Below are 11,294 nucleotides of genomic sequence, written 5' to 3'. Positions count from 1 at the left end.
TGCGCGTTCGCGTGTGGATAGTTTTGACAGCGTCTGAAAGCATCAAGCGTAGATCGTGCTTTAATTGTCCGTTATCGTAAAAATATCGTATTAGGCACACCTTTTAATATTTCTTCCGAGTTTATTTCTGAAAGTCTGGGTCACCAAAAGCTACATTTCCACCGCTGCTGGCCAGGAAACATGACAAAGTTCATTAAACAGGTCCTTCTTCAGATGCATAGGAAAGGCAGGCTTGTAGTGAAATAGAATTATTCAGTGTAATGCTCTGTAATGTAATGTGCAGTGTTTATGTTTAGGAGCCGTAAAAATGACTAGTGTAACTTTACATTACAATAAGTAAATTGTTTTTTTAAGAAAAGACTGCAGGGACAGCATACCTGTGAACTCCTTAAAATTAACGTTCTTTACCTTACTGAGTATTTAAAATACACAAATGAGTGTAAACTGCATTATTTACATTACTTTGTATAGGCTATACATGATTAGACTCCCCCCCAGTCTTCTGTTACACCTGTTTACACGTGTCTCATCCTCACTTCTGATTGGCCAGCTCATTCTCTTCCCCAGCTCTTATTGGCCAGCTGTTCTGAGGAGGCGGGGTTAGGTGAAAGTATCTGACATGCCTTAAAGAAAAGCTCCATCTATATTCAGTCAAAACACAAGAAATAGAAGAGAGTGCAGAGTTTAGATTAAATAAGAGAAATCGGGATTCAAACAGAGAAAACAGATGGAAGGCCTCGGAGGAATCAGGGGGCTGGTGCTTTTGCTTGGAATAGTCTCACAGGTAAAGTTATGGAATTGTATTTATTCACTTCCCATTTCTTTTTATTCAGAATTTAAGTTCTTCGTAACATGCAGCACAGAATTATAAATAAAAGTAAATAATAGAATGAAATAATAAAATATGATTGTTTTCTATGATTCTGTCATGCAATACAAATTATACATATGAAAGCTTATGTGAATATGTACATATGAATATTTACAGTCCGATTAAAGTGACTTGTTTATTTTACAGGCATCAGGTACTGCTCATCTGGATCAAATTCACAGTATCTCTTTTAATCTGATATACACTCATAAATACACTGTTTATGATTATGATTCGTATTATTTTAAACCAGAATTAATGCATACCTCAGGCACCTAAGTTTTCTGTCTTTTACAGGCAGCACAATAACCGTGAGTGTTTTCACGGTGACATCAAAGAGCGCGGTGTTGCGCTGGAGCAAATATGAAGGCGCATTGTCCTACAAAGTAACAGCTTCTCTCCGAAACTCTCAAGTCCCTGTGGTCTTTGCCAGCTTTGGACAGAACACCATTATGGGCTCGGTGAATTCCCTGAATCCCAACACTGCGTACACCTTTCGGGTCGAGGCCCTGGGCAGCCAGATGGACATGCTGACAGATGCTACAGTGGATGGATCTACTGGTGCGTGCTAAAATCTACCCACGGCTTGCTAAAGAGTACTAATGTTGTTTATGTCTCAATGTAAAAACACTTTAAGCAATTTTTAGAACTTTAGAAAGGCATTTCCATGATCTCCTTCTTCCATGATGGATCGTTTTTAAATTCCCTGATAATTCCGAGTTTGAATCCCTGAATTCAGGCATCGCCTGAACTGACCTTGTTGCAGTTTAATATTTCTGAATCAGGTAGGCTCTCAACTTACAATGTGTGGATTTAATGGAACTGTGAGAGTTCTCATTTTTTTGTTCAGCTCCTGATGTGCCCACCATTGTGATGGCCTCCTCTAAAGAAAGCCAGAGGATCACTGTGGAATTCTCTTTGGTCTCCGGGGCCACTTCCTACATCCTGCGCGCCGAGACAAATGACGGATCTTTCTTCTCAGAGATCTCAGTACCCGGCTCTCCGGGGACTGTCACCAACCTCCAGCCATACACAGACTACACTCTCAGTGTCATGTCCGTCAACAGCGCAGGCAGAAGCCAGCCTTCCATCTCCGTGGAGGCTAAGACAGGTATATTCTTCTACTCTCTCCACCCTCTTTGACCTCGAGGCCAAAGAAATGATCCATTCATGAAGGGACAGAGTTGGCTATTCTCTAACCCTCACCCAATGCTGTAACCTTATCCTCTCATTGAGAAAGATCAGGATAAGCTACATGGCTGATCTCATGGGCTTGATTTTTAACAGCATGCATAGCTTGTGTTCACATTTTCAATGAAATAGGTTTCTCACACATACATCCCTACGTAACAATATCCGGGTTTGCTCTGTAGGCAAAATATGAGAAGCTGAACTATGACAAAAGGGCTGCCCTCCTCAAGGGACTGGACACAGAAAATTAATTCTCTGTCTTCGCATCGGGGCCCTAAGCAGTTTTGTGTCATTGTTCATGTAGCATTTTTTCCACCTGAGACGATCACTAAAGAAAAAAATCTCAGAATAGCCTGGATGTGAAATCCTATCACAAATATCCACAAAATGACGTCATGCATATAATCCAAAACAGAACAATGGTGTGTTCTTCAAACAACTTAAGCAATCTGAGACCTATTCCAGTTATGTCACAACAGGAAGTGATAAGAGCAGGACCAATGCCTAGGGTTTAGTAAAAAAGAATCCAGTTTCCAAAATTAAACTGTGGAAAGGGAGGGATCGGTAAAGAACAGGAGAAGGACACACAGGACATTCCAGGGGGTAGAACTAGAAATGGACCTTAAGGGAATGGAAACAGATTGGGATCAGATCAGATCACAAGAAAGAACAGGACAGAAATAGACAGGATATTCAGCAAAGGAAATAAAAGAAAAGGAATAGGCATTGCTCTTATTAAACATGCTGCCATCTGACACCTGTCATAATTATATTGATCACTTAGCTTTATGAGTCAAAAACTATCTTCAGTACTTTTGGTTATAATGCAGATGTTATCTTTTCTCCCTCCTCCGTTGGACCCCAGTTCTTCCCGCTCCTCAGCTCAACACCAGCTCTCCCAGCAACAGCAGCATCCTGGTGAAGTGGGAGCCCGTGAATCACGCTGTCCTCTACAGCCTCAGCATCATCAAAGACGGCTCGTACAGCAAAACTAGTCTCAATATCACAGACACTCAGGTCAACTTTCCGAACCTGGAAGCAGGAACCAAATACTGCATTAAAGGAAATGCCTGGAGTCCTGAGAACATTCCCGGAGATGACTTCACAGTTTGCCAGATCACACGTAAGACAATAGAGTTTACTTCATGCTTAACTAGGCAGAAACTCTTACACCTGATACACACAGTTTCGGTTACACCTGTAAATAACACTTAAGGACAATAATGGGACCGATAAAAGAGCAGCCAACAAAGCATGCACACCAAGTACAGCATGGTTAGGCAGAGTTGTTCAGCTCTTCACCTTGAACTGTAAAATGTGTCACAGACTCTAGCTTCTGTTTAACACACCTGAATGAAAGTTTCTGATAGAGGCCCTATGCCTTGATTACCTGGTTCAGGCTTGTTCACTTCTAACTGTGCAGGACATTGGTTCTTTAGGAGCAAGTGGTTAGGACACCTTAAACTTTGTGTGTGTGTGTCTCCACAGGTTCTCCCACTCCTCAGTCCATCGCTCTGGTGGTGACAAGCACCCCTGATGCAGGTATTGTGGTGTCGTGGGACCCAGCTCAGGGTGCAGAGCAGTATGTCGCCTCGAGCTTGAACGGACATAACTGCTCCTCATCTACTAACTCCTGCGTCCTGATTCCTCTGAGCTGTGGAGAGACGAACTCTGTCACAGTGACGGCTGTCAATCAAGCTGGAAGCAGCGTCCCCTCATACCCCGTTCAGATCATTTCATGTGAGTTAACCCAGTCAAACTTACGACAGTTTGTCATATGATTGATAACAGGACTTCCTACGTCAAGGATATACAATTCTTCTTTTGAAGGACTGCTTTTTTTGTAGAGATTAACTCCAACACAACAGCTTGGACGTTTCTAATGATCCTAAAGAACTCAAACATCTGGTTTAATAAGGGCTAGGACCACTCTGCAGGACAGGGGCTTAAGAGCAGGACTGGATGTGCATTTACTATGTATACCAAGGGTGACCAATCCTGCTCCTGAATGGTGAATATCCTGCAGAGTTTAGCCTGCACCAGCTTCAATACACTTAAACTTGTAAAATGTAGTAAATTCCTGCAATAGCTGGTTTAGGTGAGTTTAATAAGATTTGGAGCTAACATTTGTAGTATAGCCGTCCTCCAGGAACAGGTTTGGACACCCCAATGTAAACAAACTGTAATGTTAACGCACAACACAAAGCTCCTTCATCAGTCAACCCAGACTATTTACTGAAACTGAAATCATTTAATAATCACTACCACATAACATTTGACCAATCATATTAACAGTGCAAGTCCACTGACTGTATTTAGGTGAAAATTTAACAGACAGGTATTTTGACTTTTTTTTGTATTTGTCCATTTAAGCCCACAGACACAGTCCAAAGAAGCCTGTGGTTGTCTGTGTAGTTTTGTTTTGCTTTTGATCACACAAACATAAGGCTGTGGAACTTTTTTATTGTTCCATTATGCATTTAACTCTTTTTTTTTTAGTATTGAATACGCCCAGTGTTAGAAATCGACTATTAAATGTAACAGAATTATGTAATTAATTTACAAAAATAAAATAAAATTGGTGCTGTCAAATCATTATTCACGGTTAATTGCATCCAAATAATGTTTTTTGTATATTTATACATACATATATTAATATACCCATGCATGTGTATTTATATATACATAATAAATATACACAGTACGCATATATTTAATATGTAAACAAAAAGTGTTATTTTGTATGCAATTAATCACAAATAATTGTATCCAAAATAAAAGTTGATAGATGGTTGATTAAGTAGTTAACTATAAAGTCAATTATTTGCCAGTATTTCTTGACATATTTAAGATTTAATTTCAAAAACAGTATCATAGCTAAAATATATCCTATGATTTTAAATCTGTATTTAACTTCAGAACTCAAAGAAAGAAGATATGCTGATAGTTTATATGCTGTTTTTATGGTGGCTGTCGTTCAATCTTAATTCAGGTGATAGTAATCCGTGTTGAGTACTACTGTAAAATGAACCCTGACTGATTTGGATGTTACTACTTTAAAGTAAGGAATGGAATGGAGCACTGTGTTTTTATCATGTTTGGAAGCCTATTAATTACAAAGTCTTAGTTAGATGTCCATAGACAATGTTATTTACATACAGATCTGTCTGAAGAGCTACAACAGAATGAAATTTAATCTGAATCGTGCCTTCTCCCTCACTGCCTAATCTGGTTTTTCAGTCCCTTGTCCCCCGCAGCCAGTCTGGGTGGAGGAACTGGTGCCCGGCAACTGTTCTGTGAAGTGGAGTGCCGTCCCTTACGCAGAGTACTACACCACCTTTATTAAAAGTGACGATGGCATTGAGGGGATGTGCAACTCAACCGAACTGTACTGTCAGTTTCACTGCTACTGCGGTTACTCGTACATCATGAGTGTGTTTGCACACAACCATGCTGGACCAAGCCCCCCGGGACCTCGCCTCAACCACACCACCTGTGAGTGTTAATGATGCTGCCCAATGTCTAGAAAAGAAAAATGTATAATTTTTACCCATACAATGTATTATTGGCTATTGCTACAAACACACCAGTGCTACGTATGACTGGTGAACTCCTTAAAGAAACACATTTAAATTGCACATTAATTTTTCCTCTAAGAAACCAAGCAAAAAATGATATCGACGACATCATGTTGCATTCACATGCCTATTTTAGATCTAAAATTTCTAGAACGACTTTCTCCGTAGTATCAATAGTTTCACTTTCACTGACCATTTAAAAAACATTCAATTTCCACCTGCTCTCTACAGTGCCCTGCTGTCCGGATCTCGTGACGGTATCTGCAGCTTCTTGGGAGACTCTGGTAATGGACTGGACTCCTGTGCGTGGTGCGGATCTGTACGAGACCCGAGCTGTGGATGCAAATGAAGTGGTTCTGTGTAATGACACGGCGCCCAGCTGTGCCCTCTCTGACCTCGCTTGCAACAGCAAATACAGTGTAGTCATCATACCATGCAACGACGTTAGCGGCTGCAACCTCACCTGCAGTCCACAAACACATGAGACGGGTATAATCACACACACAAAGTGGAACATACAGCATATCCAGAGATGTTCACAGATATACTTTAAACGCTCTCTCTCTCTCTTTTCTACGAAAAGCTCCATGCATGCCGGAGATCACCAGTGTGAGCCAGACTAACATGAATAGTTCCAGTGTGCTGGTTAGCTGGACGTCTGATAACACAGTTGCTAATTACACCGCCAGTTTGATTGGCTTAGTAGGCGACACGCACGTCTGTAGCTCGAACGGCTCCTCCTGTCTGGTGTCCAACCTGCCCTGTGGCTCCATCTACGAAGTCAGTGCCATCGCATCAACCTCAGCTGGAGAGAGCATGCCCAGTTACATCGTCCCACTGGAAACAGGTTAGCATCTCGTGTCCAAAAAAAGTCCAAAAACCTAGTGTTACATTCAAGATGATTGAAACAAAAGAAAGAGAAACATTACTTAACCAATATCATTTGTTATGATCACTTATCTATATGAATGAATTTTATTAGTTGTGGGTCTTGCTGTTAATTTGTTGCCTTTTGTTGGTAGCTAGCTAAAACCGCTAAATCCTAACGCAGAAAACCATTTTTTAAATGACTAATTGTTGTAATGGTATTGTATTCAGTAACTGTTGTAAGTGGAAACCATTAGAGTTTTTACAGAAGGGTTTAAGAATATTCTGAAAAATATTTAAATTAAAAAGGTATTAATATAAGTAAAAAAACTGGGTCATTCTAACCAGTATATATAGAGTATATGCTGTATGCTTACCCTGATAACACATGTACATCTCGGAGATGTCTGTTTGACGTCTGCACTTCATTGTTAGAGTCACAAATATCAGGAGAGAGGTTTATCTTCAATTGTTTTTCCTTCTTTTAAGACACATTTATACGTCAACTACCCATTTACATCTGCAGGACATCCCAGATAGCACGCGTACATCTGCAAAACGTCTGTTAAAGATCTCTTGATCTGGAAAGCATCTGCTGTCTACAAACGTCTGGGAGATACCGTCCGTTTTACATACATCCTAAATTATAAACATCTTTAAGGCATCCAATAGACATATATTTGACATCTAGAAGGAGACCTTCTATGGATGTATTTCAGATAAACAAACACCCTAAATAATCTTGCATCGTAAATAAGTCTTGCAGACGTCAAATAGAATACATCTCAGAGACGTCTATCAGGTTTAGCTTAACAACATGCTAATGTAAAACATCTGAAATCAATCTCCCTGGCCACTTATGAGTTTCCATTGCTATTAGAATTCCGTCTTATGTTTTTAACGCTCTACGCATCTTCTCATTTGGTCTTTTTCAGCACCTTGTTGTCCAGACAGTCTCACGGTGAGCCAGGTGACCCAGGCCATGACTAACGTGACCTGGTCGCCTGCTACGAACGCCCAGACGTACATCGCTTCGCTGTCTTCACCTCGCGGACATGCTCAGTGCCACACTATGGATACAGAATGCGTGATGGGATGCATCACCTGCGGCACTAACTACACCGTCTCGCTGGAGGCCATCAGTCGCACCGGACACAAGGCGGAGTGCATCTTCCAGGGATTCTCTGCCAGTACGTCCTCAGAACTAACACAAACACACAGAGTCGACAACCAGCGAAAAGTATGCACAAAAATGCATGCCCCGTGCATTTTTTTCCAATAACAAATCATAAAAATTATTAAAGAAAATCATTTAGTCACCTTTAGCACTGTACTGCCAATAGAATTCTGGCGTTATACAACCCTTAAAGGGATATTTCACCCCAAAATTTAAATTTTGTCATCAATCACTTCTCCCTGTGTAGTTCTTAACCCGTGAAAGCTTTGGTCGTATTCGAAACACAATTACTGATAATTTAGATGAAAACCGGCCAAGTCGGCCATTGACTGCCAAGTAGTGAACACTATCAATGTCCAGAAAAGTAAGAAAGACATCATCTGAACATCAACGGTTCTAAATGTAACAAAGCGGCGATAATACTTTTTGTATACAAAGAACTAAAAATAATGACTTTATTCAAAATTTGTCACAGAAGACAAAATACTGAATAAAGTTGGTATTTTTATTTTCATAGCATACAAGTTTTCGCGTCCCTTTATAGCATTCAGATTGTGACGATGTTGTTTATACTTACAGGATACAAAAAAAATAGTTAACTCCTTAATAACTCAGATGATTGATTACATTGATAACTGCAAAAATGTTTTCTACAATTTCTACACAAATACATGAATTGCTAAAATAGAACAATTAACGGTGTCTTTTGAACGTTTTCTTGACACTAGTTTGGAAAATTAAAAAGCCCGAAATCTCAAGTGTTTCTCCAAAAACTTGAATATTAAAAATATATATAGAGTAAAACTTTTAGTTCTTCATTTAACTCTCCTCTTCAGCCACACAGCTGGAAAGAAATAACGTTAGCCAACAGCCTAACAGATATTTAGGCACTGTTGTAACGTAACTGATCAAAGTGTTTCCATCTCTGTCAAGGTCAGTGCTGTCCCTCGGGCATCCGTCTCTATAGAGGAACCAATAACACGCTGATTGTGCGCTGGAGGTCCAGCAGCGCCCTCACTAGATACACAGCAGAAGTCACCGGGAGCGTCAGGACTCACACGTGCAGCCCAGAGCCCGGCTCCTACACATGCACCGTGTCAGACATCGTGTGCGGTCAGGTCTACACTGTGGTCGTGGCCCCACTGAACCCAGACGGAAGCAAGGTCCAGTTCTGTAACAGCAGGCTCTATTCAGGTGACGAAGCTCGGAGCAGAAATGTTTCAGTCGTTTCATTGCATCAGACCCAGCGGAATCTCTCAAGAACAGGAAGAATACTTTTTTTTCCATTATTTTGATGAATGCCACTTCCTTTGCTGTTTTATCATGTGACCCCGGGCCATAAAAGTAAGTTTCTGGAAATTGAGGTTAATAAATCATGAAAGCTGAATTAATAAGCTTTCCATTGATGTAGATATATCTATTTCAATATCTGGAATCTGAGGGTGAAAAAAAAGTAAATACAGACAAAATTGCCTTAAACGTTTTACAAATTAAGGTCTTAGCAACGCATATTACTAACCATAATTAAATTCGATATATTTACGGTAGAAAATATTTACCGGAAATATCATGAAACGATCTTAATGATTTTTGGCATAAAAGAAAAATCATTAATTTTACAATGTATTTTTGGCTATTGCTTCAGATGTCTCAATGCTACTTTAAGGTTTTTGTGCTCCAGGGTCGCATGTAATGCAGCGATATTCTGACTTTTCGTAAATACCACACAGATCGTTGTGACTAAAATGACTGTAAAAATGCATGTTTTGTGTTATTGTCTTTCAGTCACATGTGTGGGCAGCACTGTTGGACTGGGTAAGACTGAGAACATTTACATTTCAATCAGGAAAAATAAGTTTATCCATATGAAGTACCATAATGCTCTGTCGGTCAAAATTTAGATCACAAAATACTTGGCACTCCTTAATCGAAGCCTCTCTTTACTCTCAGTGCTCTATCAAGGAAAAAGATAATGATGGGATGGATGTCCTTCAAACGGTGAGGTGCGTATGTGTGTCTTCATTACAGCTTCCTCTTACAGATTAATTCACAGTAAAGCTGATTATAATACACGTCACATATTGTATGTGCTTCCATGTTTATTGAACACAAGGGAAGATATTTTGAACAATTTTGATAAGAAGATTTTGATTCCCATTGATGGTCATAGTGCGGTCAAAAAATCTATGGCAGTCATTTAATATATATATTTTTTTATATATATATTGATGGGATGTGAATGAACATCTGTAGTTTGATCTTGTGATAACACTACTATTATTGTTATTATTATTTACGAATTCATTCGTTTCTGTGGTCATCAAATGTTTTATTTCTATTCTATTATTTATTTCTAATTCTATTAGATTACTAAATAGAATGCAAATGCATAATGATGTATGGAATCCTTTTTTTTGCCATGATAAATAAATAAACGGTCAATCCATTGTAAAAGGAAAGTTAAAAGTTAATTTTTTAAAAAAATCGAACTTTCCCCTCGGAATTGCAAGATATACACTTGCAATTATTTTTAAGAAATCCAATTTATGATAAGCAACACTGCAACTGAAATAAAACGTAGCCAGCGTTGGGAGAGTTACTTTTTTTGAAAAGTAATGAATAACAATATTGCATTACTCCTATGAAAAGGTAATGTAAATGTTAATTAGTGTTCCTCTGTAGAGTAGAGGTGCACTTTAAACAACATTTTCAGCTAAATTGCCATAATAATACTAAAATGGTAATTATCTTTGACTTATTGTTTTCTCTCATACAGCTTCTGGTCCTATTGGACGACTGGATCCTTCAAAACATGTCCCTAAACCAGGAAATAAAACGAACGCTTTGCAACTAAAAGAAGTTTATTGTATGCAGTGGCTTTTGCAGTGAAGTCATTTGAATACAATTAACTGAATAATGTAATTAGTCAGGATTCAACACTGTCCAATCACTTGTGTTTATATATTTAAATTGCTTTAAAGATGTAATGTAATTTATGTCGATCATGTAATATGATTTAATTAGAAGTGACACTGATTATTGGAGGAATTTGCAGTTTTCTTACAACGTGGCAAACATATAATCCATTCAACAAATTCATATTCGTGTTATCCTAATTTAATTTTCAGGGATCCCTAATGTTATCTCAGGGATTTTCACTAAAGTCAATTCATGATCTTATTGCGTCACATTATTTAATGAACTCTATTACCAATAACACTATTTCTATTCAATTCTCCCCTTGATAAATAGTAACTAAAATAGTCACTTTTTTGGTGAAGTAAGTCGTACTAAGAAAGAACGTTTTGTTCTCATCAACACCCAAACATCTCAATTAAAAAAAAAAAAAAAAAGTAATTTGACAGTGGTTACATCTATGCATCCGTTTCCATGAATTATTTAAACAAACATAAAATGAAACTAACGGTAACTGAGTTTGAACTCCTCTACGGTATGTGGTGCCTCTGAGGGAAAACTAATTGTTAATTGAACTTCCCTTAGATGTTTGTCAAATGCATGATTTGTTGGGATGTGAATCTGTAGTTTGACAGTAAAATTAATTCCCCGCATTAATAATGTGTGTCCATTTATGTTTTATAACAGTGCTTAC

At 38.7% G+C, this 11,294-nt stretch overlaps 2 protein-coding genes across 4 annotated transcripts in view; both read left to right on the top strand.

The window, feature by feature from the left end:
* The window catches only part of LOC122328838 (NACHT, LRR and PYD domains-containing protein 12-like), a 69,566-nt gene that overhangs the window by 40,506 nt on the left and 17,766 nt on the right, over nucleotides 1–11,294 (top strand). The gene's annotated exons all lie outside the window — the stretch shown is intronic.
* LOC122328849 (fibronectin type III domain-containing protein 7-like) lies at nucleotides 9–11,246 on the top strand. Of its 2 annotated transcripts, none has more exons than XR_006247842.1 (14): nucleotides 9–784; nucleotides 1,019–1,025; nucleotides 1,169–1,432; nucleotides 1,722–1,982; nucleotides 2,928–3,185; nucleotides 3,551–3,802; nucleotides 5,303–5,557; nucleotides 5,872–6,129; nucleotides 6,224–6,487; nucleotides 7,443–7,697; nucleotides 8,618–9,028; nucleotides 9,470–9,499; nucleotides 9,635–9,687; nucleotides 10,461–11,246. XR_006247842.1 is itself a non-coding variant. In XM_043224885.1 (14 exons), the coding sequence occupies exons 1-13, from the start codon at nucleotides 728–730 to the stop codon at nucleotides 9,655–9,657; spliced, it is 2,445 nt and encodes an 814-aa protein (XP_043080820.1). In that variant the 5' UTR covers nucleotides 9–727; the 3' UTR covers nucleotides 9,658–9,687; nucleotides 10,461–11,246. The 2 variants fall into 2 exon arrangements, 1 of the variants encoding a protein (XP_043080820.1); XM_043224885.1 differs by having other exon boundaries at nucleotides 8,618–8,878.

This window comes from Puntigrus tetrazona, chromosome 23 (assembly GCF_018831695.1).
Source record: "Puntigrus tetrazona isolate hp1 chromosome 23, ASM1883169v1, whole genome shotgun sequence".
NCBI classification, from domain to species: domain Eukaryota; kingdom Metazoa; phylum Chordata; class Actinopteri; order Cypriniformes; family Cyprinidae; genus Puntigrus; species Puntigrus tetrazona.
The sequence above is the reverse complement of the archived record's forward strand: the minus strand, read 5'-3'. Positions and strand labels throughout refer to the sequence as shown.

Coding starts and splice junctions, on each gene's coding strand:
- LOC122328849 (XM_043224885.1), top strand. CDS start 728: ATGGAAGGCCTCGGAGGAATCAGGGGGCTGGTGCTTTTGCTTGGAATA. Junction 1,433..1,721: donor TACAGTGGATGGATCTACTG/GTGCGTGCTAAA, acceptor TTTTTTGTTCAG/CTCCTGATGTGCCCACCATT. Junction 8,879..9,469: donor TAACAGCAGGCTCTATTCAG/GTGACGAAGCTC, acceptor ATTGTCTTTCAG/TCACATGTGTGGGCAGCACT.